At 43.5% G+C, this 23,647-nt stretch overlaps 1 protein-coding gene across 1 annotated transcript; it reads right to left on the bottom strand.

Annotated features, from left to right (window-relative positions):
- Window positions 1-23,317, bottom strand: Prrg4 (proline rich and Gla domain 4). The gene is made up of 6 exons (XM_057781782.1): window positions 23,146-23,317; window positions 22,634-22,758; window positions 12,693-12,856; window positions 10,192-10,240; window positions 8,346-8,478; window positions 1-284 (listed from the first exon to the last, which is right to left on the bottom strand). The coding sequence occupies exons 2-6, from the start codon at window positions 22,734-22,736 to the stop codon at window positions 53-55; spliced, it is 681 nt and encodes a 226-aa protein (XP_057637765.1). The 5' UTR covers window positions 22,737-22,758; window positions 23,146-23,317; the 3' UTR covers window positions 1-52.
- Window positions 23,318-23,647: the final 330 nt, after the last annotated feature.

Below are 23,647 nucleotides of genomic sequence, written 5' to 3'. Positions count from 1 at the left end.
AACAAATCATTCAAACCACATGAATGTCTTACAGAAAGGCGGCAAGGTGGGCTTAGTGAGATGGGAGAGACATTGACTTTTTAAATACCCTGAATCCTTTGGCTGGCCCAGGATATGGAGGCGGTGGTGAGACGCTGTGTTTTCTGGTCAGTGCTACTGCCTGTTCATAGGAAGGTAGCCCTATGTCCTCTGAAGGCGGAGATGAAGGCAAGACAACCTCCTCAGGGCTTCTGAAGATGATGGAGGGTATGTGTCTGGTCCTTCTTGTGTAGACAGCTGAGGAACTAAAGAGAGAGATGACATTTAGGTTTAAGAAAGGCAAATTTCTGGGTTAAGGTATGACATTAAACATTCTAGAAGCCAGGCAGTGGTGGAACACTCCTTTAATCCCAGCACTCTGGAGGCAGAGGCAGACAGATCTCTATGAGTCTGAGGCTAGCCTGGTCTACACACTGAGTTCCAGGAGAGTCAGGGCTACATTGAGAAACTGTGCCTAGAAAAATTAAATGAAGAAAGAAATAAGGAAAGACATACAGACAGACAGACAGAGAGCACTAAAGTTACACGTGGGTCAGAAACTGTACTCTGTCATCCTGTGATCAAAGTCAAGCTCCCTGACTCAGGTTCCTCCTCTCTAAACTGGGTATAAAGCTATCTCAGCAGAGTTGTTGGTGTGGGCGGAGGAGGACGTTTGATGTAATACTTCCAGCAGAGTGACTCTCTTTCCCTCCTGCTCCGGAAACCAAACCCAGACTTTGCTGTGACGGGGCACGATGCTAAGCCACAGAGGTAGTCTCCACAGTCTTGCTGCCTGGTTGACCCTTGACCCTTTCTGTCAAGTGATCTAGACATGGCCTGCCCTCCATGTTTATGTACCTCCTGAACCCCCCTTTCCAAGCCTCCCTTACTCTGGCCTCATTGTGTTTTTCATAGCTTTCTTCTCTGTCAAATAGACAGAATTTTCAGGCCCCATCTGTCTCTCTGCTCTTTTTTCCACCCCCGAGACAGAGTCTGATGTAGCTCAGTCTGACCTCAAACTCACTATGTAGTTAAGGATGACTTCGAACTTCTGCCTCTACCTCCCCAGTATTGAGATTATAGGCATGAAGTGCTGGAGATTGAATCATTGACTCTATAAATGCTAGGCAAGGGATCTACAGCTGAGCTGCCCTGCAACCTGCTTCTCTGTGCCTTGACTGGTACTGTTACACTCTAGTCATGCTGTCTCTTTCTTTTCTCCAGTTTTAGTGACCTAAGCCCATTTACGCTTGGCCAAGCACATGGTAACGCAATAGCCTAGAGTATAAAGACCTGGCTCCACCCTCAGCACTGAAACACAAAGTTTAACCTCCTCTTCTCTTCTCCTGTTTTCTCTTTGTATTGGGATTGAGCCCAGAGTCATGGGCACGCTGGAAGGCAAGTACTGTCCCATTGAGTTACCATCTCTAGTCATTCTGAAATGTTAGTAAAGGGTCTTTTCAGGTTGCTGAGCTGGACTTGAACTCATTATAGTAACTGGCCTTAAACTGGAAAACCTCCTGAGTTCTAGAACTGCAGATTTGTACCACCACACCTAAAAAAATCCCTACAGTTTCACGAAACTTCATCAGCCAGTGAAAACTTAATGCCACATGGGTCTGATGTTTTCAGCCTATGGCTTTCCACTCTCTTCTGTGAATTGCAAACTACATTAAAAATTTTAAATCACATGTATATGTGTATATATATACATGTATACATAAACATGCACACACACATACACACACATACCACACTGTGCTTGTGGAAGTCCGAGAACAACTTTCTCAGTTGGTTCTCTTTATCATGTAGCGCTCTCTCTCTCTTTCTCTCTTTGGGGGGGGTGGGTTTTGAGACAGGGTTTCTCTGTAGCTTTTGAGCCTGTCCTGGAACTTGCTCTGTAGACCAGGCTGGCCTCAAACTCACAGAGATTCGCCTGTCTCTGCCTCCATGGTGCTGGGATTAAAGGTGTGCGCCACCACCGCCCGACTCATGAAAATCTTAAGGACTGAATTTGGGTCATCAAGATTGGTGGCAAGTCCTTTACCCACTGAACCATCTCACCAGTCCAGAAGGTACAATGTAAATGTTAGTAAACTGAGCTGTTTAGACTGTGAAGTTGGCTGACTATAAAGTATCAATGCATCAGCTAACCTCCTATGAATAAGGGTAATATGATAATTAAGATTCAGACAATTTTGACAAACCTCTAATTCATGTCTATAGAATTTTTACCACTAAAGGACAGTTCCCATAGGTCTAGGGAGTTGTCTTGCAAAGCTGATGGTAAAAGCCAGACACAGTAGCGAATGCGTGTGCAATCCCAGCATGCTCATCGTCATTTCAAGTGTTTGTTAGACATTTGTCTGTCTGCTTTGGAGAAAAGTCAGCTCAAGCCCTTTATCTTTTTATAGGTTGTCTTTTTTTGTTTTGCCCTTCCTTCAACTATCTTTTTTTTTTTTAAAAAAAAAAAAAACACTGTTTTGTTTTATATCAGTAGCCAGTGCTCTTAACTGCTGAGCCATCTCTTTCAGACCCTCTTAGTCTGTCTTTAAAAAAATCTTAGAAATAAAATATTATTTTATCCTGTCAAATCCCAGTTTCATTTTTCCCTCAGTCCTTCAGCCAGAAGTCAGGCCTCAGCTCACATTCTCTCTGTATGTCCTCCAGCTTCCTCATAGCCATCGAGTCTCACAGCTTCTCTTCCCTCAGACAAGTCCAGACTCCCGACTCCCCTGGGAGTCCCACGCTGGCATCCCAATGGGCGCTCCTCAACTTCACAGATTCTTCCTGTTCCGCTGCGTATTGTTTAAGAAATGTGTCTGCTTTTGCCATCACTATGTTCCCAGGAGGGAACAGATTACTGCTTTCTTAAAAACCTTTTCCCCAAAAGAAACTTTCTATTTCTCTTGTTCCACGGGGATCACCTGTGACCATCTTCCCTAAACTTAAATGACCTAATCCCATCATAATTTGAGCTCTCTTTCTCCCTCTCCCTCCCATTCTCTAGCCGAATGGTAACCACTCTATGTCTTTTTTGAACAACTCTCCTTCACAAGTCACAGAATCCCCCGACTAGGAGGTATACAGCAGCAACGGCAGCCCGTAGCTAGACACCAGCTGTGCAGAAGTTATACCAGGACTGGGGCAGATTCACTGTCATCTGCTGAGTTAAAAAAAAAAAAAACTTACTTATGACATGTCTTAACTTAAATTTCATATGAGCATATGAATGCTGTGTAAATCTATAATCAGTACAAGATCTGAACAGGTTTTGTGCTTGGTTATTTTAGGATGGAATCATATCTTAGAGGAATATGCCAGAAAATATAAATCAATCAGTGAATGCAAGTGTACAAGATGCTCAGTGTTTTGAAAATACTGTACCAGACTAACCAGTCAGACGAAGACTGTGTGGTTCCACTTATGTGAGTCAGAGTAGTAAGATTCACAGAGGTGGAAGGTAGGTTGGTGGTGAGCTTGGGCTGGGGGCTGGGGACTTGAGCAGAAGATGGGGAGTGGCTGGGTTCTCTGGCATGGAGCTGGAGATGACTGTAAAGTCATGTGAATGAGATGAATTCTGAACAGGAACTACTTACTTACAAATAACGAAGAAGATAGATTTTATTTTATGTAAACTACTATTCTCAAAATGCATTAAATCTACAATAGTGTTTTCTTTTTCTTTGTGTATGTGTATGGTATGTGTGTGTGTGTGTATGCTCATGGGTGTATTCATGTGCAGAGGACAACTTCGGGTGTTGTTCCTCAGGAGCTATTTTGGGGTGTTTCATTTGCTTGCTTGTTGGTTTGAGACAGGGTCTCTTATGTAGCCCTAGCTGCCCTAGAATTCTGAATGTAGATCAGGCTGGTCTTGAACTCACAGAGGGTCATCCTGGTTTTGTTTTTTGTTTTGTTTTGTTTTTGAGACAGGTCTCTCAACTCACTGAGACCAGTACTCACCAAATTCGCAAATTCGGCTGTCCTGGCTATCCAGAGAGCTCTAAGCATCCACCTGTCTGTCTGCCCAGTACTGGTAGTGCAAACACACGCCAGCCAACACGTGCTGCCTTTTTACATGGGTGCGAGGGTCCAGTTCAGACGCTCATGCCTGCATAGCCGGTGTATTACTGGCTGGCTATCTGCAGCCTCGTAGTTATTTCTTTCAGTTTTTGTTTTTTTGAGACAGGGTTTCTCTGTGTAACAGCCCTGGCTGTCTTAGAACTCGCTCTGTAGACCAGGCTGGCCTCAAACTCACAGAAATCTGCTTGCCTCTGCCTTCCTCTGTTGGGATTAAAGGCATGCATACCAGGAATTTTGTTTATTTCCTTATTTTAATTTTTACTTTGTTAACATTTTAAAACTTGTGAGTGTGTGTGTGCATGCATGTATGCATGTGTGTGCGTGCGTGCATGTAGGTCTGTGCAAATGAGTGCAGGTGTAGGTGGAGTCCTGTGTCCTGGAGTAAGAGTTTTAGGTGGCTGTGAGCTTCCTAATGTGGGTGCTGGGTATCAAAGTTGGGTCACCTGGAAAAGCAGCATACACTCTTGATGGCTGAGCTATCTCTCAGGACCCTAAAAACATTGTTTCCGTGGGCAAAAAAATAGGATGAAAAAATTTGAAGACCTTAATCTTCATTATCGATACCTTTTCAGACATTCACATAGCAATAAAATAACAAGTGATTCTCTCAGATGAGCTAATGGGAATGCTGTGCTGGCCTTGGACTGGCTATATTGCTGAGGATGCTCTTGCATTCCTGATCCCCCAGCTCTTCCTCCCAAGTGCTAGGATGGCAGTCACGGTCCACTCCTGGCTTATGTGGGGCTACAAATCAAACTCAGGGCTTTGCATGCTAAGCAAGAACTATACTAAGAGAACTTCATCCCTAGTCCCTGAGGAAATATACTCTACTAAATGTTGTGGAGAAATGTGTCCTTTGTATTTACTGATCCCATATAAAGGATTTTTATTTTTAAGTAAGTAACCTTTAAAATGATAATTCTAATGAACTAACAGCCAAAATCATAAAACCGGCAAAAGAAAGAAAAAGATACTATGAAATTTTTAGAGGAAGGTTTTTTGTTTTTCCTATTCATTTCAAAGATGAGGAAAACTTAAGGAGGGCAGGAGAGATGGCTCAGCTATTAAGATAGTACACTGCCCTTCCAGAGAACTCTTTGGTCCCCAGCACCCACACCAGTTAGCTCACAACTGCCTGTAACTCCAGCTCCAGGGGATTCAATGTTCTCTGGCATTCTCAGGCACTTGCACACATGTGGTGCACATAAATTCACACAAGTAAGCACATATGCAAAAATAATATTTTTTTTTAAATTAAGGAATTTAATGGGGCTTAGTGGTATGCCTGTAATTTCAGATTTTGGAATTTATTAATTCAAGGCCCACCTGGGATACAGAGTTTGAGGCTAGCATAAGTTACCTAGATAATGTCTCAAATGACAGAGAGCGAGGGGAGAATTTGCTTTCAGATCCATTATTAGATCCATTATTAAACAGTAGCAGAATTAGCATGAGAACCTTTGCCTTCTAATTACTAAGTGAGTATTCTTCCTCTGCAAATTATTCCATCATTTATTTATATCTGATATGAAATAATTAAGAACAGTCTTATCCCATTAGTTTAAAGAGTGCAATTAAAATTTTCTGGTTTCATATTGGTCTACATTTAGACTTGAATGGTTGTATAATCATCTTTTAAAATGAACAAAATGCTGGGCAGTGGTGCTGCATGCCTTAAAACCCAGAACACAGGAGGCAGAGGCAGGCAGATAGATCTCTGTGAGTTCGTGGCCAACCTGATCTACAGAGTGAGTTCCAGGACAGCTGGGGCTACAGAGTGAAGCCCTGTTTTGAAAACATGCCCCCCCCCCGCTCAAATTAAAATGGGGGCTGGAGAGATGGCTCAGTGGTTAAGAGCACTGGATACTCTTCCAGAGGACCTGGGTTCAATTCCCAGCACCCACATAGCAGCTCACAAATGTCTGTAACTCCAGTTCCATGGGATCTGGCATTCTCATTCAGACATACATGCAAGTAAAACACAGATGCACATGAAATAAGAGTAAATAAATTGTTGAATAAAAAATTAAAATGCACAAACACCTTCCATTTGTAACCAGTCCAGGGTGGGGCTATTACTTGGTGGTAGAACACTTGCCCCACCTGTGTGAGAGACACTCGCTTCCCCCGGGTGAGGCCTGGGCTCGGTTCCGAGCAGTGGGAAAAGGATATGGGGTCCCCAGTATGAGCCTCTTCGTTGACTTTGAAAGTGTGAGCAGGAATACGTGAGCATCAGTACTAGCAGCCTGCTTAGGCCTGGTGTGCCTTTCAGAAATGTCTCCACACTGAATCACCAAGATGCTCGGCAACTGCATTAGCTTTTGTCAGCTTGGCATGAGATGCAGTTACCTAGCTGGGCAGTGGTGGCGCACGCCTTTAGTCCCAGCACTCAGGAGGCAGAGTCAGGTGGATCTCTGTGAGTTCGAGGCCAGCCTGGTCTACAGAGTGAGTTCCAGTAAAGCCCGGACTGTTACAGAAAGAAATCCTGTCTTCAAAAAATTAAAACCAAAACCAAAAGAAAAGAAAAGAAAAGAAAAACCCAATAAAGAAGATAAAGAGGGCGGGCGGGCTGAACAGGCCGGGGGAGCACCGCAGGAAGCAGAGCCCCTCCGCGGCCTCTACTTCAGTTCTTGTCTCCGAGTTCCGGCCTTGGTTTTCCTCAGTAGACTGTGACCCAGGATTTGTAAGCCAAACAAACCCTTTCCTCCTCAAGTTGCTTTTTATCACAGCAGTAGAAACCCTAACCAAGACAGTTTTGCACATTATTATGGTCCCTATGAATTCTTATCGATCTCTGCTAATGTACTATTTAATCCTTAATTGGTAATAATTTTATTAATTTTAAGGTATCAGTAATAGGTTAAAGCCAGTCCCCTCTCCCTTGAAACAAAGTGTCCTATGTCCCAGGCTGGCTTCCACTTTGTTATGTAGCCGAGGGTGATCTCGGAACTTCTGACCCTCTGGCGGCCTCCACCTTCGTAGTGCTAGTGTTTGTAGGCGTGTGCCACCACACCAGGCTTATGCGGTACTGGGAACTGAAGCCGGGGCTTCTTGCACACTAGGCAAGCACTCTACCAACTGAGTTAAACCCTCAGTCCTTAAATTCTACACAGATCTATTAGGCTTATGACCCACTAAACTGCTGGACGTCCTGTTTGTGACACAGTCACAATGGGGCAGCAGTGTCGCAGGAGTGGTGTGTGCATTCGAGGCAAGTGCCCGCTGCTGACTGGCGTCTCTGGTCTCTGTATGGAGCCCAGACTGGTACTGATCTTGAATCCTGTTTCCCTACCTCCCGACTGCTGGGATTGTAGATCTGAGCAGCTACACCTAGATCTTGTATTCTTTCGAAGGATCTTAGAAATAGCATCTTTAGCACACGTTTGCCACGACACACAGGTGCCCATACACACATACACTAAATAGATAAATACATTTAAGAAATTTTAGAAGTAGCATCATTAGATTGTTAATGTGGATGTTAAAACATCTGTCAGCCTAGATTCTGGGAAGACGGAATTAGATGTTGTGTGGGGCCTTAACAGGCCCTGGAGTAGGGAGAGGACACTAACAGAGAAACTGGCAAAATGTAAGTATAGAGTTTAGTTAATGATGATAGTACAGTATGTGTGTGTGTGTGTGTGCGCGCGTGTGTGTGCATTGTGTGCGCGCGCGCATGTGTGCGTGCATTGTGTGCACGCACATATGTGTGTGCATTGTGTGTGCGTGCGCATGTGTGTGTGTGCATTGTGTGCGCGTGCTCATGTGTGTGTGTCAGAGGTCAGCATCAGTGTTTTTCTCAATTACACTCCTCCTTGATTTTTGAGACGGGGTCTCCCCCTGACCAGGAATTTGCTGAGTAACCTGGGCTGGCCAGCAAGCCCTAGGAAGCCTGTGTCCCCACCTCCCGGAAGTTGGATTACAGGCTCGTGCTGCCCCACCAAGCTTTTCTAACTGCTGGTGATCTGAACTCAGGACTTACGCTTGTGCAGAAAGCAGTTGACTACTGAGCCACATCTCCGGTCATATTTCCTTAGTTTCGACAGATCTAATATGGTAACATAATTGGAAATATTGAGAGAAACTGAGCAAAGGGTGAACAAAATTTCTCTGAACTGCCTTTGCAATCTTTTTGATTATCTAGGATTGTTCTAAAGTAAAAACCTCAAAACAAACAGCTATCAGTCTGACCCACTTAAATAACAAAACAGAATGTACATGAATGAAGTTAATGGTTGACTTACCCCAGATATGACTGCCTATTACATTTGGTGATACACAGATAGTAACCAAATAGGCCAAAAATAACCAAGAATACTCCAGCAGCAATTAGTCCAGTCAGAAGGCCCATAACATCTATCTTCTCTTTGTTAGCATCTTAAAAGGAAGCAGTAAAATAAGTTAATAGCATGACTGAAAAGCATCATCTATAATTTCAATAAATTCCACACATTATTAAGGAGAATTCATAATTGATAACTGACTTATTTATTCATTGCTTTTTTGAGACAGGGCTTCTCTGTGTAGCCTTTGCTGGCTCTGTAGACCAGTCTGGCCTCGAACACACAGAGATCCTCCTGCCTCTGATTCCTGAGTGCTGGGATTAAAGGTGTGCACAACAATACTGCCAGACAACATTTATTTATCTTAAAGTCTTTGTGTTAGAGACTCTACCTGAAAAAATTAAATAATATTTGTTATTTAAATTTATTTTTCTCTTTTTGAAAAATATTTATTGTGTGTGGGCATGTTGTCATGACACATGTGTGTATGTCAGAGGACAGTTTTTGAGAGTTTGTTTTTGCCTACTACCATGAGAGTTGAACGTGGGTTTGGTGGCAAGCATCTCTACCTACTGAGCCATTTTGCCAGCTCTTACATGATATTTCTTAGACTCCTAATTATGTTTATTATTTTTTTACTTAAGTAAGTCACATTATATGAAGAATATCCAACAGTAAGTGCGATAAACATGTCCTTGGCTCGGCTAGACGTAAGTGGCTACATTTATTAGGCAGCCATGTCACAGTCCCTACAGGAGGCGCCTAAGACGAATGAAAGAATCAAAGGCAGCTAGGAGAAACAGGTGGAAGGCATTACAAAAAATTGGTTATCAGGAACAGAATGACGATCAAGTAGGACCAGTCAGTAGCAAGCTGGAATAACTATTGTTGATAATCTAGTGGATATTTAAAAAACCTCAATAAATGGCAAATGTTTGATGTGACAGATATGCTAATTGTCCTGATTTGATTACCACACATTGTATATAAGTGTTTAAACACCACACTGTATTCCATAAACAGGTACAATTATTATGTATCAAACCATTATAAAGAAAAGCAAACAGCTTGAGATGACCACTACAGGTAAGGCAGGGGCTTTCCCTTTCCCAGAAGCTACGACTTCTAATGCTGTCCTCATGGTGCTTCTTGTTCTTCTCTTGGTGTTGCAGACTGAACCCAGGCTAAGCATGTGTTCTACCACTAAGATACATCTTCAGTCTTTCTCTTCTTCCTGCTCCTGGGGATGGGGTGGGGGTGGGGGAGCTGTGGTCTCCTAGGCTTCATGCAATCACTTCACTGCCTCACTGTGGGCACGCCCGTACCGAGTGCGTGTGCATGCGTGTGTGTGTGTGTGTGTGTGTTCCTTTCTGGAGATCAAGTCCAGGTGCATGAATTTGTAGTTAAGCATTCTCTATGTGCTGCAGCCCCAGCCCGACCTTCAGCCTTACCCAGCAATCTCATTTACTTGTCATGGGTATTTTGTTCACTTGTAATGCTAACAAAAGATAAAGTTGTACTATTTTATAAGCTGAAACTCACAGAGTCTTACTTTTGTGCAAGTTTTAACTTAGCCCAGCGGCTTAAACAACCTTTAAGCCCTTATCTCATTTCCCTAATATCTCACCAAACTTGATTTTCAGTATGTAAACAGAAGAAGGTAGCCTCTGTCTCTCACAGCTCAGCACATAATTGAGAAACCGTCCTTGGTATGCACGTTGAGCAATAGCCAAACTCAAACACGAAAACGAAAATGTGTTACAATGGTGAGAGTGAGGATGGCGCGCCCGTCTGTAGTTCACCTTACCTGATCGCGTGGTCGGTCCTTTCAGGGAATAATCCCGCCAAAATGTAATCTGCGGGAAAAAGGACATTTCACATTTCTCTACCTTAGGATCATTGCATTTGTTCCTGGTGTCCTAGATTGGAGGGTAAGCTCTTGGCATGTGACAGGCAGGAGCCCAGTTCAATCCAGCTGAAGGCACTGACTCATTGTGCTGTGTCTGCTGTCTGGTTAATTGTGAAAGGATCGCTGCTGGTCCCAGATCTCCACTGCCATGCCCCGCCAGTCTCCCTTACCCAGCTGCCCGTCTGGGAAAGGCTGGTTCTCTGCACTGGGGTGTGGGGCTCCGTTTACTAGGAGAGTTGAGTTTACTGACTTGCAAACTTATCTCTGAGGCTGTCCAAGTTCTATGTGCTTTGAAAAAATAGAAGAGTTTTGAGGAACCATGATTAAATTAGAACTTTTATTTTTTTGCTCTTTTTTTTTTTTTTGGTTTATCAAGACAGGGTTTTGCTATGTAGCCCCGGCTGTCCCTGAGCTCACTCTGTAGACCAGGCTGTACTCAAATTCAGAGATCCACGTGCCTCTGCCTGCCGAGAGCTGGGATTAAAGGTGTAAAACACCACTACCAGCTTAAAATATATTTTTTTTAAACTATGAAAAACATCATTAAATCCCAACAGGCACAACTACAAAAATACATTCTTTGTTTTCCCACTTCCTACATGTAGTAAACATTTGCCGGAAATGAGTGACTGGAAAAGGTTATGGAAAAATGAATAACTAGGTTCTCTCAGTATGAATTTGGAGGATCCCTGGGGAACTTCTTATTCAGCCAAGGGCAAAGGAGGACGGATGCCGAGGAAGGAGTGTGAGAGCTGGCAATATTTACATATGGAGGAAGTGATGCACTTAGCATTTCTCCAGAAATTTCCAAATGACAGCAGTGTTTTCTGTCTGTTTTTTGTATTATTTAGATTAACAGGCAGGATTTAATGGAGACTTAAAAAGAATTTTAAAAAAGTAAAACAACACTGGGGGCTGGAGAGATGGCTCAGTGGATTAGGAGCACTTTGTTGCTCTTGCCAGAGGACCCAGGACTGGTTCTCAGCGTCCACCATGTGGCTCACAGTCATCCATAACTCCAGTTCCAGGGAACTGGGAAGATGAGTCTGACCTCATCCAGCACGAGCCAGTATGTGATGTACAGATATACATGCAGAAAAAAACACTCATATGCATAAAAAATCGGCAATTAATTTTTAAAAAAGTCTTTTTCCCCACTTAGGCCAGGTATGGTGGCACATGCTTTTAATCTCAGCATTCAGGAGACAGAGTCAGGAGGTTCTCCACTTACCAAGACTCCCAACTCAAAAAGCAAAAAACAAAACCAACAAAACCACAACAAAAAACACCTTCCCTTAAACTTACACAGACAGATCAATAAAATCCTGAACACCAAAGGCCGCTTTACACCCTCAGTGCCAGAGGCTGCGAATGCCTCAGTGGTTGAGAGCTGCTGTGCAATCCTAAGGACCAGGGTTCAGACCCCAGCACTCAGGTGACAAGCAGCACATATATACACATAAATAAAGAAAAGAAATCTTTCTTTTTGCTTTTGTTTTTTGAGACAGGGTTTCTCTGTGTAATAGTCCTGGCAGTCCTGGAGCTAACTTTGAAGACCAGACTGGCCTTGAATTCACCAAGATCCACCTGCTTCTGCCTCCTGAGTGCTGCAATTAAAGGCTTGTCCCCATCCCCACCCTCACCCCCTCACCCTTACCCCTGGCTATAAAATAAAATAAATCTTCAAAAGAAAAGAAAAAACAAACACATATCATTCTCAGTGTCTGGCACATAGGAGACTGTCAATAAATAGTTGAACTATAGATATAGACAATCAAAAAGGTAAGATTACTAAGAAGAAAAATTGCGCTTAGTTTTCAATAATTGAATTTCAAGTTAAAGTACTAACTACTGATGTCTTAGTTGCTAGGAATGGAACCCAGGGCCTTGTGCTATCTAGTGCTGTGGCCTCTGAGTCATCTTCAAATAAGATTGTGAACTGAAATCCCCTGTTGCCTGAGACTATTTTTGGATATAATAAACACTGAACACATGGCCAGGCACAGTAGCACATGCCATTAATTCCAGCACTTGAGAGGCCAAGGCAGGAGGATCTCTGTGAGTCTGAGCACAGCCTGGTCTACATAGCAAGTTCTAGGATATCCAGGGCTACACAAAGAAACCATGTCTCAAATAAACAAACAAACAAATAATTTTTTAAAAAGTTAAACAAAATCATCACATAACTTGTAATTTGCTAATTACTATAAATGAAAGCTAATTAAGCACAAAGCCTACTTGAAAGAGGCTTACTTGGCACTTGAAGAAGAGGAAAGAGGTAACAGGCATACAGTTTAGATTTTGTTTAAAGCACACGGGTCTATGACATATTTGTCGCCACTTTCTCAAAGTACACTGAAATAACCTTCCAGGTGACTGACATCCCTAAGGCAAATTACCGTTTTCTCGTCATCCCTGAAGATCTCTTTGGCTTCTTCATAACTGCAAAACTCTTCATAGCATTCTCTCTCCAGGTCCCCGGGAGTGAAGAGCTCTAAATCAAACCTGTTGTACAGGAGACGGCGGTGCATGAAGACGTTTGCTGCTTCTTTTGATGCAAAGACTAAAAGAGAAATACAAAAAGATTTCTAACACAATTAAGCTAAGGCAGAAACTTTCTGTTTTAACTGATATGGGTAAATGATACCAGCCTTTCCTGGGTAGCTTCTAGTTTAGCCCCCAAAAATAGCTTTGGTGAAACGGCTTCTGGGAAATCTCGGCAATTCCGGACAATACTTGAGTTGTTTATGCCCCAAATTATTAACATAATAAAACTTATTCAAGTTTCAGCTGCCCTTCCCAGTGATTATTTTTTTCCTGAAAATAACAGACGAGACTACTTTCCCAAAGGTTGTTTCCCTATGATTTTCCCTGTTTTTCTTTTTAGTGCTAGACTGCAACCTAGGGCCTTAATGATAAGTTAGTATGCTTTTTTTTGGGCTGTGTGTGTGATGTGTGTGTTTATGTGTTGGTACACCTACCCATTTGGAGCCCAGAAGAGGATGTTAGGTGCCCTGTTCTATTACTTTCCATCTTACTCCTTTGAGGCAGGGTCTCTCACCGAACCTGAAGCTTGTAACTTTGGAAATGCTGGCTGGCCAGCAAGCTCCCAGAATTCACCTGTCTCTACTTGCCTGGCCTGGGGTTACAGGTGCACAAGTGGTCATTCTTGCTGTCAGGCTTGCATAGCAGGAACTCAGTCACTAAACTCAGTTCCCCAGCTCCAAGTTTACATTTTTATATTGAAGGTTTTATATAATCTGATACTAAAAGATAGAATTCTAAACTGTATATAAAATTATAGGCTAATTAGAAAATTAGCTTAGAGCCATTCAGTCCATCCCAAAGGAATGGCTCCTTTCACCAATGCATCTCACCCTCCAGACAGGCATTCACAGCACCTTGTGGGATTTTCTTCCACACTTGCTGAGAGATCAATGGGAAACACAATCGGGTGAAGCACATGACAGGATGAGGCAGGGCAAGCGTGAACTGAAAGTCAGCCTTGGCTACACAGCGAAGTGAGAAAAAAAACAACGTATGTGTGCGTGAGTGTGTGTGCACGTGTGTGCACGTGTGTGCACGTGTAGAGCAGGTTCCCAATATAGCTCTAATTGACCTGGAAAATTCTAGATAGCCCAGGATCAAGTTCTATGATCCCGAGGTGCAGGGATTGCATGTGTGAACCTCCCTAGTCAGTGATCAGAAGCATAGAGAATATCCCTTTACTAGGAATAGGAAGACAAAATTAGTTTTCCGCCAAGTAATTTTAAAAATAGGACTTTTAAAGCCCCTCACAATCAAAGTTTAATATATCTGTTTAAATATATTGAAATGAAGGTTTCTTGAAGGAAATGGTGGTACCTGAACAATTTTAGTTCCTAGCCCTTTATTATAAGTAGGTAGAATTACCTCTAGCAGGTTGCATTGTCTCTAGATTGTATGGTTTGTCTTGTTGGGTTGGGTTTGTGTGTGTGCATTCCTTCCGCTTTCCTTGTAGCCATATAAATCTTTGGAGCAAACATACCTTTATTTACTTAGAGAGTTGAGAATAGTGAGACGTATTTGTGAAGTTTCTAGTAATCTCCTTATATGTGATTTTGCTGACCTCTCTGTATGGAAGTATGTTTTGTCTAGGAGGGGGTATGATTTGTTGAGTTTTGTAATCTCAGACTGGCTATTATTCTTAGCATCATGAGAATACTCATATTTTGCCCAAGATCTTATTCTATACATTAACTATCTAAGTAGATTAGAATCTTCTAGATCCGTCTTGGCCAGTGTATGAGTTCCTGGCCATATATGTCGACTAAGCACTAAAAAAGTGGCTAGTCACCGGGCGGTGGTGGCGCACGCTTTTAATCCCAGCACTCGGGAGGCAGAGGCAGGAGGATCTCTGTGAGTTCGAGGCCAGCCTGGTCTACAAGAGCTAGTTCCAGGACAGGCTCCAAAAACTACAGAGAAACCCTGTCTCAAAAATCAAAAAAAAAAAAAAAGAAAGAAAAAAAGTGGCTAGTCTAACTGATGCATAAAACACAGAATTTTAGACTTCATATTGAAAAATATTTGAGAGAGCACAGGCAAGTTATATATTGTATATACTTTGAAAAGGCATTGTGGCTATAAGATAATATCATAAACATTATTAAAAATCTATTTCACCTATTTCCTTTTGCTTTGTAGAGGCCCAAAAATGTGAACCTAGTTCCACCTTGTCCGAATGTCAGAGAGTTTGGAGGTGGCTCAATATTTAACAACAACCAGGACTACACAGCCTGACCCAGGACGTGGTTACTTGGTTCTTTTGGCATTAAGATGGCACATACAGGTAGATCCACTCCATCCTGACAGATGGTCAGGATATGCAAGCGTACTTCTGCTCCTTTCTTTGTGATTGGAAGTTTAACCTGGGGAATGGTAGCTTCCAGGATACTTGGTCTAGCGTGACTTTACTGCCTAAGCAACAGAATGCTAATGACTTGATGTCTCAAAGTATTAAAACAATTAACTAGTCCAGTTCTCTGTTGTATCATGTTACAGAAATCTTTTGTTGTCTTCTTCCTCCTTTTGTATTGGGGTATAAAAACCCATGGAAAATGAACTGCAGCTGATTTTAATATTCACTGGAACTCCCTTCCTATACTATTCTATGTTTTCTGTTTTATTATTTTATTTGCGTCTTCATCTTCTTTATTATTTTTCTGATCTATACATCCCTACCCTGGCAAGTGGTATTTTTGTCCAGGCTGCCACAACATTGCTTGTTATTTTATTTTTGCTTTAAGTCATTAATTAATGAATTAATTAATCTAATTCATTAATTAATGAATTAAGGCAGGATCTCCCTATGCAGTTCTGGTTGGCCTGAAACTCACATGGGTCAGGCTGGTCTTGAACTTTTACAGAAATCCACAAGAACTGCTGGGATCCACACACTACCACACCTGACTTCTTTTTGGTTTTTATTATGCCTATTAGAAAAAAGTTAAATTATTTATGTGATTCATATAATATTTCTTTTATTATCATTATTCCAGAGTGTCAATTTTTTGCTCTTTTTTTCTGACAGTACTGGTAATCAAAGCCTAATATAGAAATAGGATAAAAGGGTAGACTATTGAATCCACTTTTATCCAAAAAAAGACTGTTAATCTCAAAGTATTTTAAATTGGTATGGATTTTAGTTTATCGATTAAAATTTAAGATTAACTTTTTATACTGTATATATATTTCTACTCTTGTTTAAAATATTGTGTTTATGCAGCTCAATTGAAAATGTAATTCATAATTAAGAAATACAGATTTATAAAAATATACTTAGTCATCTATAATAGCCAAACTTCTAGTCATGGTAATTAGGTTTTCTAGATATACAAAGATATATTTTGGATAGATAGGTATTCTTCAAACATTTCAAAAACCTACAGAATATGGCATTTAAAATGTTTTAATAACTTAAACTTTTCTTGACAGTGAGACATGTCTACTCCTGGCAGCACCAATATACTCAAGAAAAGATAAGGGGCATCAAAGTAACTCTGTATGGAGTTTATTTTCTTTCCTTTTTTTTTTTTTTAATTGTTTTGTTTGCTGTGGTTTTCTTTTCTTTTCTTTTCTTTTCTTTTCTTTTCTTTTCTTTTCTTTTCTTTTCTTTTCTTTTCTTTTTAAGACAGGGTTTCTCTGTAGCCTTGAAGCCTGTCCTGGGACTCACTTGGTAGATCAGGCTGGCTTTGAGCTCACAGAGATCCACCTGTGTCTGCCTTCTAAGTACTGGGATTAAAGGCGTGAATCACCACCATCCAGCAGAGTTTATTTTCTTTATGGCAAAGGCTAGCCAGATGAGCAAAGAAATTGCCCATGCCTCATCTACTGACAGTTATTGTCCCAACTGGGCCAGCAGAACACAAGAAAAGTGACTGCTGAGCTTTGCTAAGACAAAGTAGGAAGGTCTTTCAAAATCCTGATTTACAGGAAACTCTGTCAGATATGCTAGGCCTATAGGTCAAAGATAGATGCCCCAATGTTGCAGAGGAACAACAAAAACAAAAACAAAAAAACCCACCCCCCCCCCCCCCCGCCTCAAATGAAAACAAAACCTTTTTCTGGGTATGGTGGCAAAAATCTTTAATCCTAGCACTCAGAAGGCATAGGCAAGTGAATCTCTGTGAGTTTGGGGCTAGTCTGGTCTACTTGGCGAGTTTCAGGCCAATCAGGACTACATAATTACACTCTGTCTGAAATAATGAAAAATTTTTAAAAAATTACTTTCTTCCTACTTTGCCTTCTCAAAATCTTGTAGAAGCATTCTCAAAGAGTTAATAAAAATATTACATTAAAAACAAAACAAAGGCAGGTGGTGGTGGCACACACCTTTAATCCCAGTATGTGGGAGAGAGAGGTAGGCGGATCTCTGTGAGTTTGAGGTCAGTCTGGTCTATAGAGCGAGTTCCAAGACAGCCGGAGGTATATAGTGAACCCTGTCTTGAAAAATCAAAAACCAAATGCAAAAATAAACAAACAAAAAACCCAGAAATGTAACAAAACACAAAACCAACCAAACTTCCTAATGGCATCTACTTCCCACAGAGCGAACAGCAAAGCCCTCTGCCGTGGTCCTCTGCCGTGTGGTCCCCGCCGTTCTGGGCGGGTTCCTTCCACTCTCCTGTCTTCCGCTGCAGCTTGCTGTGACTCCCACCACACTGTGTCCTCCCCGCCTGTGTGATTTTCCCAAGAGGAACTTCCTTATTTTAGCCTGCTCTTTTACCTTCTCTGGGATTTAGTTCAATGTCACTCTGACCCCCATCCTATTCAGTCAGCATATTTTGTCATGTTCTGCTTTTCCTGACAGCACTGAGCCCCAACCTGCTTTTAATATTCCTCACTTACTATCTGTTATCATGAAGTTCTCTTTAAAATTTTTAAAATTAATTTATGCATATGCATATGTACCTAGGTGTGTTTATGTGTACAGTATATGTGCAGGTGCCTACGGAGGCCAGAGGGTGAGAGAGAGAGAGGAAGAGACAGACAGACAGACAGAGGGCGTGCAGAAAGCAAACACGAATGCGGAGGCCAGAAGGGGACATCTGGTGCTTTCTATTACTCTTAGCCCATTCCCTTGAAGCAGGGTTTTGCCCTGAACCTCCCTGGTAGGCCTAAAGCCAGCAGGCTTCAGCTGTCCTCTTGTCTGTCCGTCTCAGAGTTGTATTTACGGGCATGTGTAGGGTTTCTGGCTTGTTATGTGGGCGTTAGCATCTGAGCTCAGGTCCCCAGATTGTACAGCAAGCGCCCTTAACTGTCTCTCCAGCCCTTAACATGGACCTGAGCTCTATAGATGGAGTCAATTCATAGGAAAAAGCTGGTGTAACTCAATTTGGTGGAGGATTAAAGAGGAAACCCGTGGGGAAGACAGCTTAGAGCCTGCCCAGCTCAGCCTCATGAGCCTGCTGGGTACTGCTACTTCTCAGGAAAGCTCAGATCTTTACATTTTACTGGCTAAAGAGATAGTACCAATCAGTCATCAATCTTGGCACTTGGAAGGCTAAGCAGGGATAGATTACCATGCACATAGGAGAGCCTGGGTTTCAGAGTGAGATTATATCTTTGAAAAAGAAAACAAAGTAAAAAGAACTATAATGATGTTTTATCTATATTTCAATAAATAAAGCTTGCCTGAGGATCAGAGTGCAAAGTTAAGCCACTAGGCCAGGGAGTAGTGGCACACACCTTTAATCCCAGGACTCGGGAGTCAGAGGCAGACAGGTATCTGTGACTTCAAACTACCCTGGGTTACACAAGATTGATCCATAAACAGATGCAGACGGTGGTGGCTCACATCTTCAGTCCCAGTGTTTGGAAGTTACACACATTTAATCCCAGCACAAGGGAGGTGAAGTTGGAGGCAATATGACTGGGTGGAGAGAGGAACATAAAGGGGAAGAGAAGGAAGTCACTGGAGTGTGCAGTCTGAGGTTTGGTGGAGACACAGTGCAGTCGAGGCCGGTCTGAGCACTGGTAGAGGTAAAAGTTCTCTCTAGTGGCTACTGTTTCTCTGATCTTTGTCTTTAACCCCTATATCTATCTCTGGGTTTTTATTATTCATGTTACAAAGAACCATTGAGAACTTTCTCATGGACAGTCATCCAACTCATAAATACCCATCCAGCTTGCCCTAAGACCCAGCAAAGCTACTTTTCTTTTTGAATAAGGTGTTTCTATGTATCCCAAAACTGGTCTAGAACTTACTTACTATATAGTCCAGGCTGATTTTGAACCCACAAAGATTCTCCTAAGTGCTGGGATTATAGGCATGTGCTTCCACACCAGGCTATTAAAAATACTTTTAATTAGAAGACAAAAGACAAAGAGCTATGATACTTTTACTTTTCCTGCAATTATATTCCTGATAATGTCATAAATATAACCTATGGTTACCCATGACATTGTAATTGAACTTCACCTAAACGTGTCTTCTTGGGCTGGGTGGTGGCGGCGCACACCTTTAATCCCAGCACTCTGGACACAGAGGCAGGTGGATCTCTGTGAGTTCAAGGCCAGCCTGGTCTAGAGTGAGTTACAGGACAGCCAGGGCTGTAACACAGAGAAACCCTGTCTTAAAACAAACAAACAAACAAACAAACAAGCAAACAAACAAGCCCCCCCCCTCCAGAAAAAAAATGAAAACGAAAACCAAAAAGAGTGCCTTTGAGGATCTACAGTTTGCCTCTCCTCTGAGAGTGAGTGTCAGTTCTGCCAGGGCTAACCTTACACGTGACCTTCAGGGCCACTGCAGACTTCCCCAGCTTTACTCCTCATCTCAGGAGAAACACTGTCAAATTTGCCCCGTTTGGAATGCAGCAAACTTCCCTGGAGTGCCCAGTGCTCCCAGGGAAGGCTACTTCCTTCCACCCCCTGGATCACTGTGTATGTGTGTGTGTGTGGTGTGGTGTGTGTGTGTAGAGGTGGTGGGTGCTGGCCTTTGAGCCTGTGTGTATGTGGGGGAGGGGTGGCCGGTGTAGAGGCCTTTGAGTCTGTGTGTGTACGTGTGTGTGTGTGTAGAGGTGGTGGGTGCTCGCCTTTGAGCCTGGGAGGGGGTGCTGGTGTAGAGGGGGTGTTTTTCTTATCATGAATTCTCCTAAGAGGCTGGCTGTCTATGTAGTCCATTGTTACAAATCCAATACTCAAATATTCCATTCTTTTCTTCTTTTCCCTATGCTTTCTAAATAAGACCCTTCTAGTTCAACAGTGTCTTAAGATTTTTTTTTTTTTTTTTTTTGGTTTTTCGAGACAGGGTTTCTCTGTGGTTTTGGAGCCTGTCCTGGAACTAGCTCTTGTAGACCAGGCTGGTCTCGAACTCACAGAGATCCGCCTGCCTCTGCCTCCCAAGTGCTGGGATTAAAGGCGTGCGCCACCACCGCCCGGCTTTAAGATTTTTTTTTAATAGAGCTGTTCAGGGGGTTCCTTTCCTGACCCTCAGTTTTAGGGGTACTTCCGTATCCATGATCTTACTTTTTATAGTTTCAATTACCCCAGGTCAACTAATGTCTAAAAATATGGAATGGAAAAATTGTATGTCCTTCTGAGTGACGTGATAAAACTTCCTATTCCTTTCACTTCATTCTGTCCAAACTATGACTCGTCCCTTTGCTCAGTGTCCACAGTACGGGCACTACCTGCTCATTAGCCATCTGGTGGCCGTTCTGACAGACCGTGCCTGGAAGTGGGCTGTGTTTGCCCATAGGGTTCAATACTGTCTGAGGTTTCAGGGATCTGCTGGGGGTTTTAGGATGTACCCGCTGAAGATAAGGGGAGGATACTGTGCTTTGAACGTTTCCATTCACTCTTCTCATTTGCAGATGGAAACTTTGTGTTTCATACAGCTCTTCCAGCATGAGCGGCTGCCACTACTCTTTCCCATTTTCAGGGTCCTCCCTTCCTCCCTCTGTCACTGTGCTTGGGGAGAGCATCTGTTTACCCCACCTGGCCCAGCAGAACAAACTTTCCTCAAAGACAAGATAGCCCTCTCTACAACCCCAGCAGCCAGCAGAGGGCGTGACACATGTGTGTGCTTGTCTAGGGCTCCCGGCTCATTGCTACGAACATCCGAACATCCGTAAGGCCTCTCTGCACTTGCGTCTGACTTCTAGCTACTTCACGCTGTTTGTGATGGCAACGCCAGTCAATGCCTGTCACAAACGCACTCCTGATCAACCTAGAGCACTGTCTGCGTCCTACTGTGCATGGAGGCTTGGGAAGCCCAAGAAGGGTCCCCTCATTCTGAAAACTTGTCTGTTTCAAATCCATCTACCCAATCGCCTAGGCTAAATATTACCCCATCGTAACACACACACACACACACACACACACACACACACACACACGGCAGGGGAGCACACCTCACACTTTGTTAATCATTAATAAACCTGTCAGGAGTATTAGTAACAGAGCCTACTCAAGTGAAAAATGAACTGCGAACTGTGTTGTTGAATGTTAGCTGAAGATGTGTTACATTCTTTTATGCCGTGGGACGTTTGTTTAATGATGCAAATTGGGTTGCATTCTTTTACATCACATTTGTTTAACTCTGTGAAGCTGTGTTACTTTGCCTGTCTAAAACACCTGATCGGTTTAATAAAGAGCTGAACTGCCAATAGCGAGGCAGGAGAGGGATAGGCAGGGCTGGCAGGCAGAGAATAAAGAGAAGAATAGGTGAAGGAATGAAAAAAGGAGAAGGAGAAGAGTACATCCGGGGCCAGTGGGCCAGCCACCCGGCCACCCGGCCACCCACCCAGCTAGCCAGCCACCCTTGGAGTAAGAAGTCAAGGAAGGTCTTATCTATAGAAAGGTAAAAAGCCCAGAGGCAAAAGGTAGCCGGGATGATTTAAATTAAGCTAAACTGGCTAGAAACAAGCCAAGCTAAGGCTGAGTATTCTTAAATAAGAATAAATCTCTGTGTATTTATTTGAGAGCTGGGTGGTGGGCCCATCAAAGAGTAAAAGACCAACAACAACAAAAAACCTCATCAACAGAACTGGATCTGATCAAAAGGGATAAGGGACAGGAATGTGTGAGTAAATTCAAAGTTCAGTGACTAAGTAGGGGAAAGAGTGCAGAGAGCCTAGGGCTCTCTTTTTTCCCCTCCTGGTCTTGCTAGGTTCGGCTTTTAAAATGGAAGTAGGAACCAATCCGTTTGTGACCAGCAACCGAAAATTCTGGGCTAGCAAGCCACACACTTATCTCTCAATCACCTGCCTTTATATGGACAACATAACATTTGGGGAAAAAAGAAAAAAAAAAAAAGACCAGCGGGGTCATTCCGCCTCCCTGTGCCATCGTTCTACGGAGGAAGTTGGTCAAGACTAGGGGGGTAGAGTTCTTTGCTCGGGTCTCACAGGTCCAGACTGGCGGGCAGTGGTGTAGCGCTTCTCCATGCGGGGACTCCCAACAGCGCACCAGCAAGTCCTGACAAGAGTCTGGCCTCCCTCTCGGGCTTTCCAAGAAGCCTGCTCTTTACACATAGCTTCATATCGGAAAAGGCAACTCGAAGATTTTCGGACTTTGAAATAGGCCTTCAATTCAGTTAACCACAAACCAGGTGTTAAAAAATCTGTTTACCAAGGGAAACTCAGAGATAAATTTGTAGATATTGTAGTTAAAGAACATAAAAACCCACAACCCTATACCCCCCCCCATACACACACAAATTAAAACAAAAGATGCATTGTTGCTCTGTGGCTCACGAAGGTGTGAACCCTACCACACTTCGGCTTGAGATCTATATAGTAGACCACTCCTGGTTTTCAGAAGGGTTTTCTCCCAATAGGTGGCCAAACTTACTTACCTTCTTCTCGGACATGTTCGGAATCCTTTAGGCTTCTTGTCCAATGAGGAACCGCGAGGGTAAGTCTGGTCAGCTGGCTGAGAGCGATCAGAAGTGGAAACATAGTCTAGCGACTGTCATGCGAACTAAAACAAAAGTAATAAAGACACATTTTTTTTTTTTTTTTTTAAGGAAACAACAGCAACAACAAAAAACCCTGTGCCCCCGTCTCAGTGGATTGGGTTTGAGTGGGGACGGAGTCAGGGACCTGTTGTATCCAAAGCCGCCGTGCCACTGCGCCCCACGCGCGATATTTAATCTATCAGATCCAAGGCTCTCCAGGCAGGTGAAACCCCAAGGAGTGCCGGGGAGCAAAAGGTGCTCCCCGGAATCTGGAATCTGCGGAGGAGAGGTCGGACACTGGCCAAGGCAGACACGACTCTGGCCGGCGCAGACCCGCAACTAGATATCTGAACGCCACCGCATAGGCATCCCCTCCCGGTGACTCCCCACTTCGCCAACCCGTGCCGCACCTGTGTCCCCGAAAACATGTTCCACCAGGCCTTGGGCGGGAACCGAGTTGTCTCCTAGTCGCCGGGGCGGCCTGGCCCTGCGTCGCTGACGCTGTTTGGATCCTGGCGACAGTTGGAACCTCGTCCTTCACGGCGCCCGGGTGACACCAGCGCGCAGAGGAGGCATCTAGGGTCCGCGAAGGGGCGCTCGGGGTACGTGCGCGGCACTGAGCCCAGCCGGTGTTCCCCGGGCCGCCGTCACCGCTGCGGGACAGGGAGGAGAGACGAGTCTTTGGAGGCCACCTGGCTGAGCTCCTCCTCCTGGACCCAGTCCTCCGCCCTGTGCGACCGGTTGCAATGCTCTCAGCAGCTGGCGACAAAAGCAGACCGCCTGGGGCGCAAGGGGAGTTTTCCAAATTTAGATGCAAGACTTGGGCTCCTGAGGTTACCTTTGGCCAGCTGTTCTCACGGGGTGGGAGTGGGGGGTGTCCAGGGGTGAGAACACAATATTCATCCGAGAAAA

Source organism: Chionomys nivalis, chromosome 9, assembly GCF_950005125.1.
Source record: "Chionomys nivalis chromosome 9, mChiNiv1.1, whole genome shotgun sequence".
Lineage (NCBI taxonomy): Eukaryota > Metazoa > Chordata > Mammalia > Rodentia > Cricetidae > Chionomys > Chionomys nivalis.
This window is presented reverse-complemented; position numbering and strand designations above follow the sequence as displayed.

Excerpts from the sequence above, each read along its gene's own strand:
- Prrg4 (XM_057781782.1), bottom strand. The coding sequence starts at position 22,736 with ATGTTTCCACTTCTGATCGCTCTCAGCCAGCTGACCAGACTTACCCTC. Across the intron at positions 8,479-10,191 it reads AGGACCGACCACGCGATCAG|ATGCTAACAAAGAGAAGATA; the intron begins GTAAGGTGAACT and ends CTTCCTTTTAAG. Across the intron at positions 285-8,345 it reads AATAGGCAGTCATATCTGGG|TTCCTCAGCTGTCTACACAA; the intron begins GTAAGTCAACCA and ends CTCTCTCTTTAG.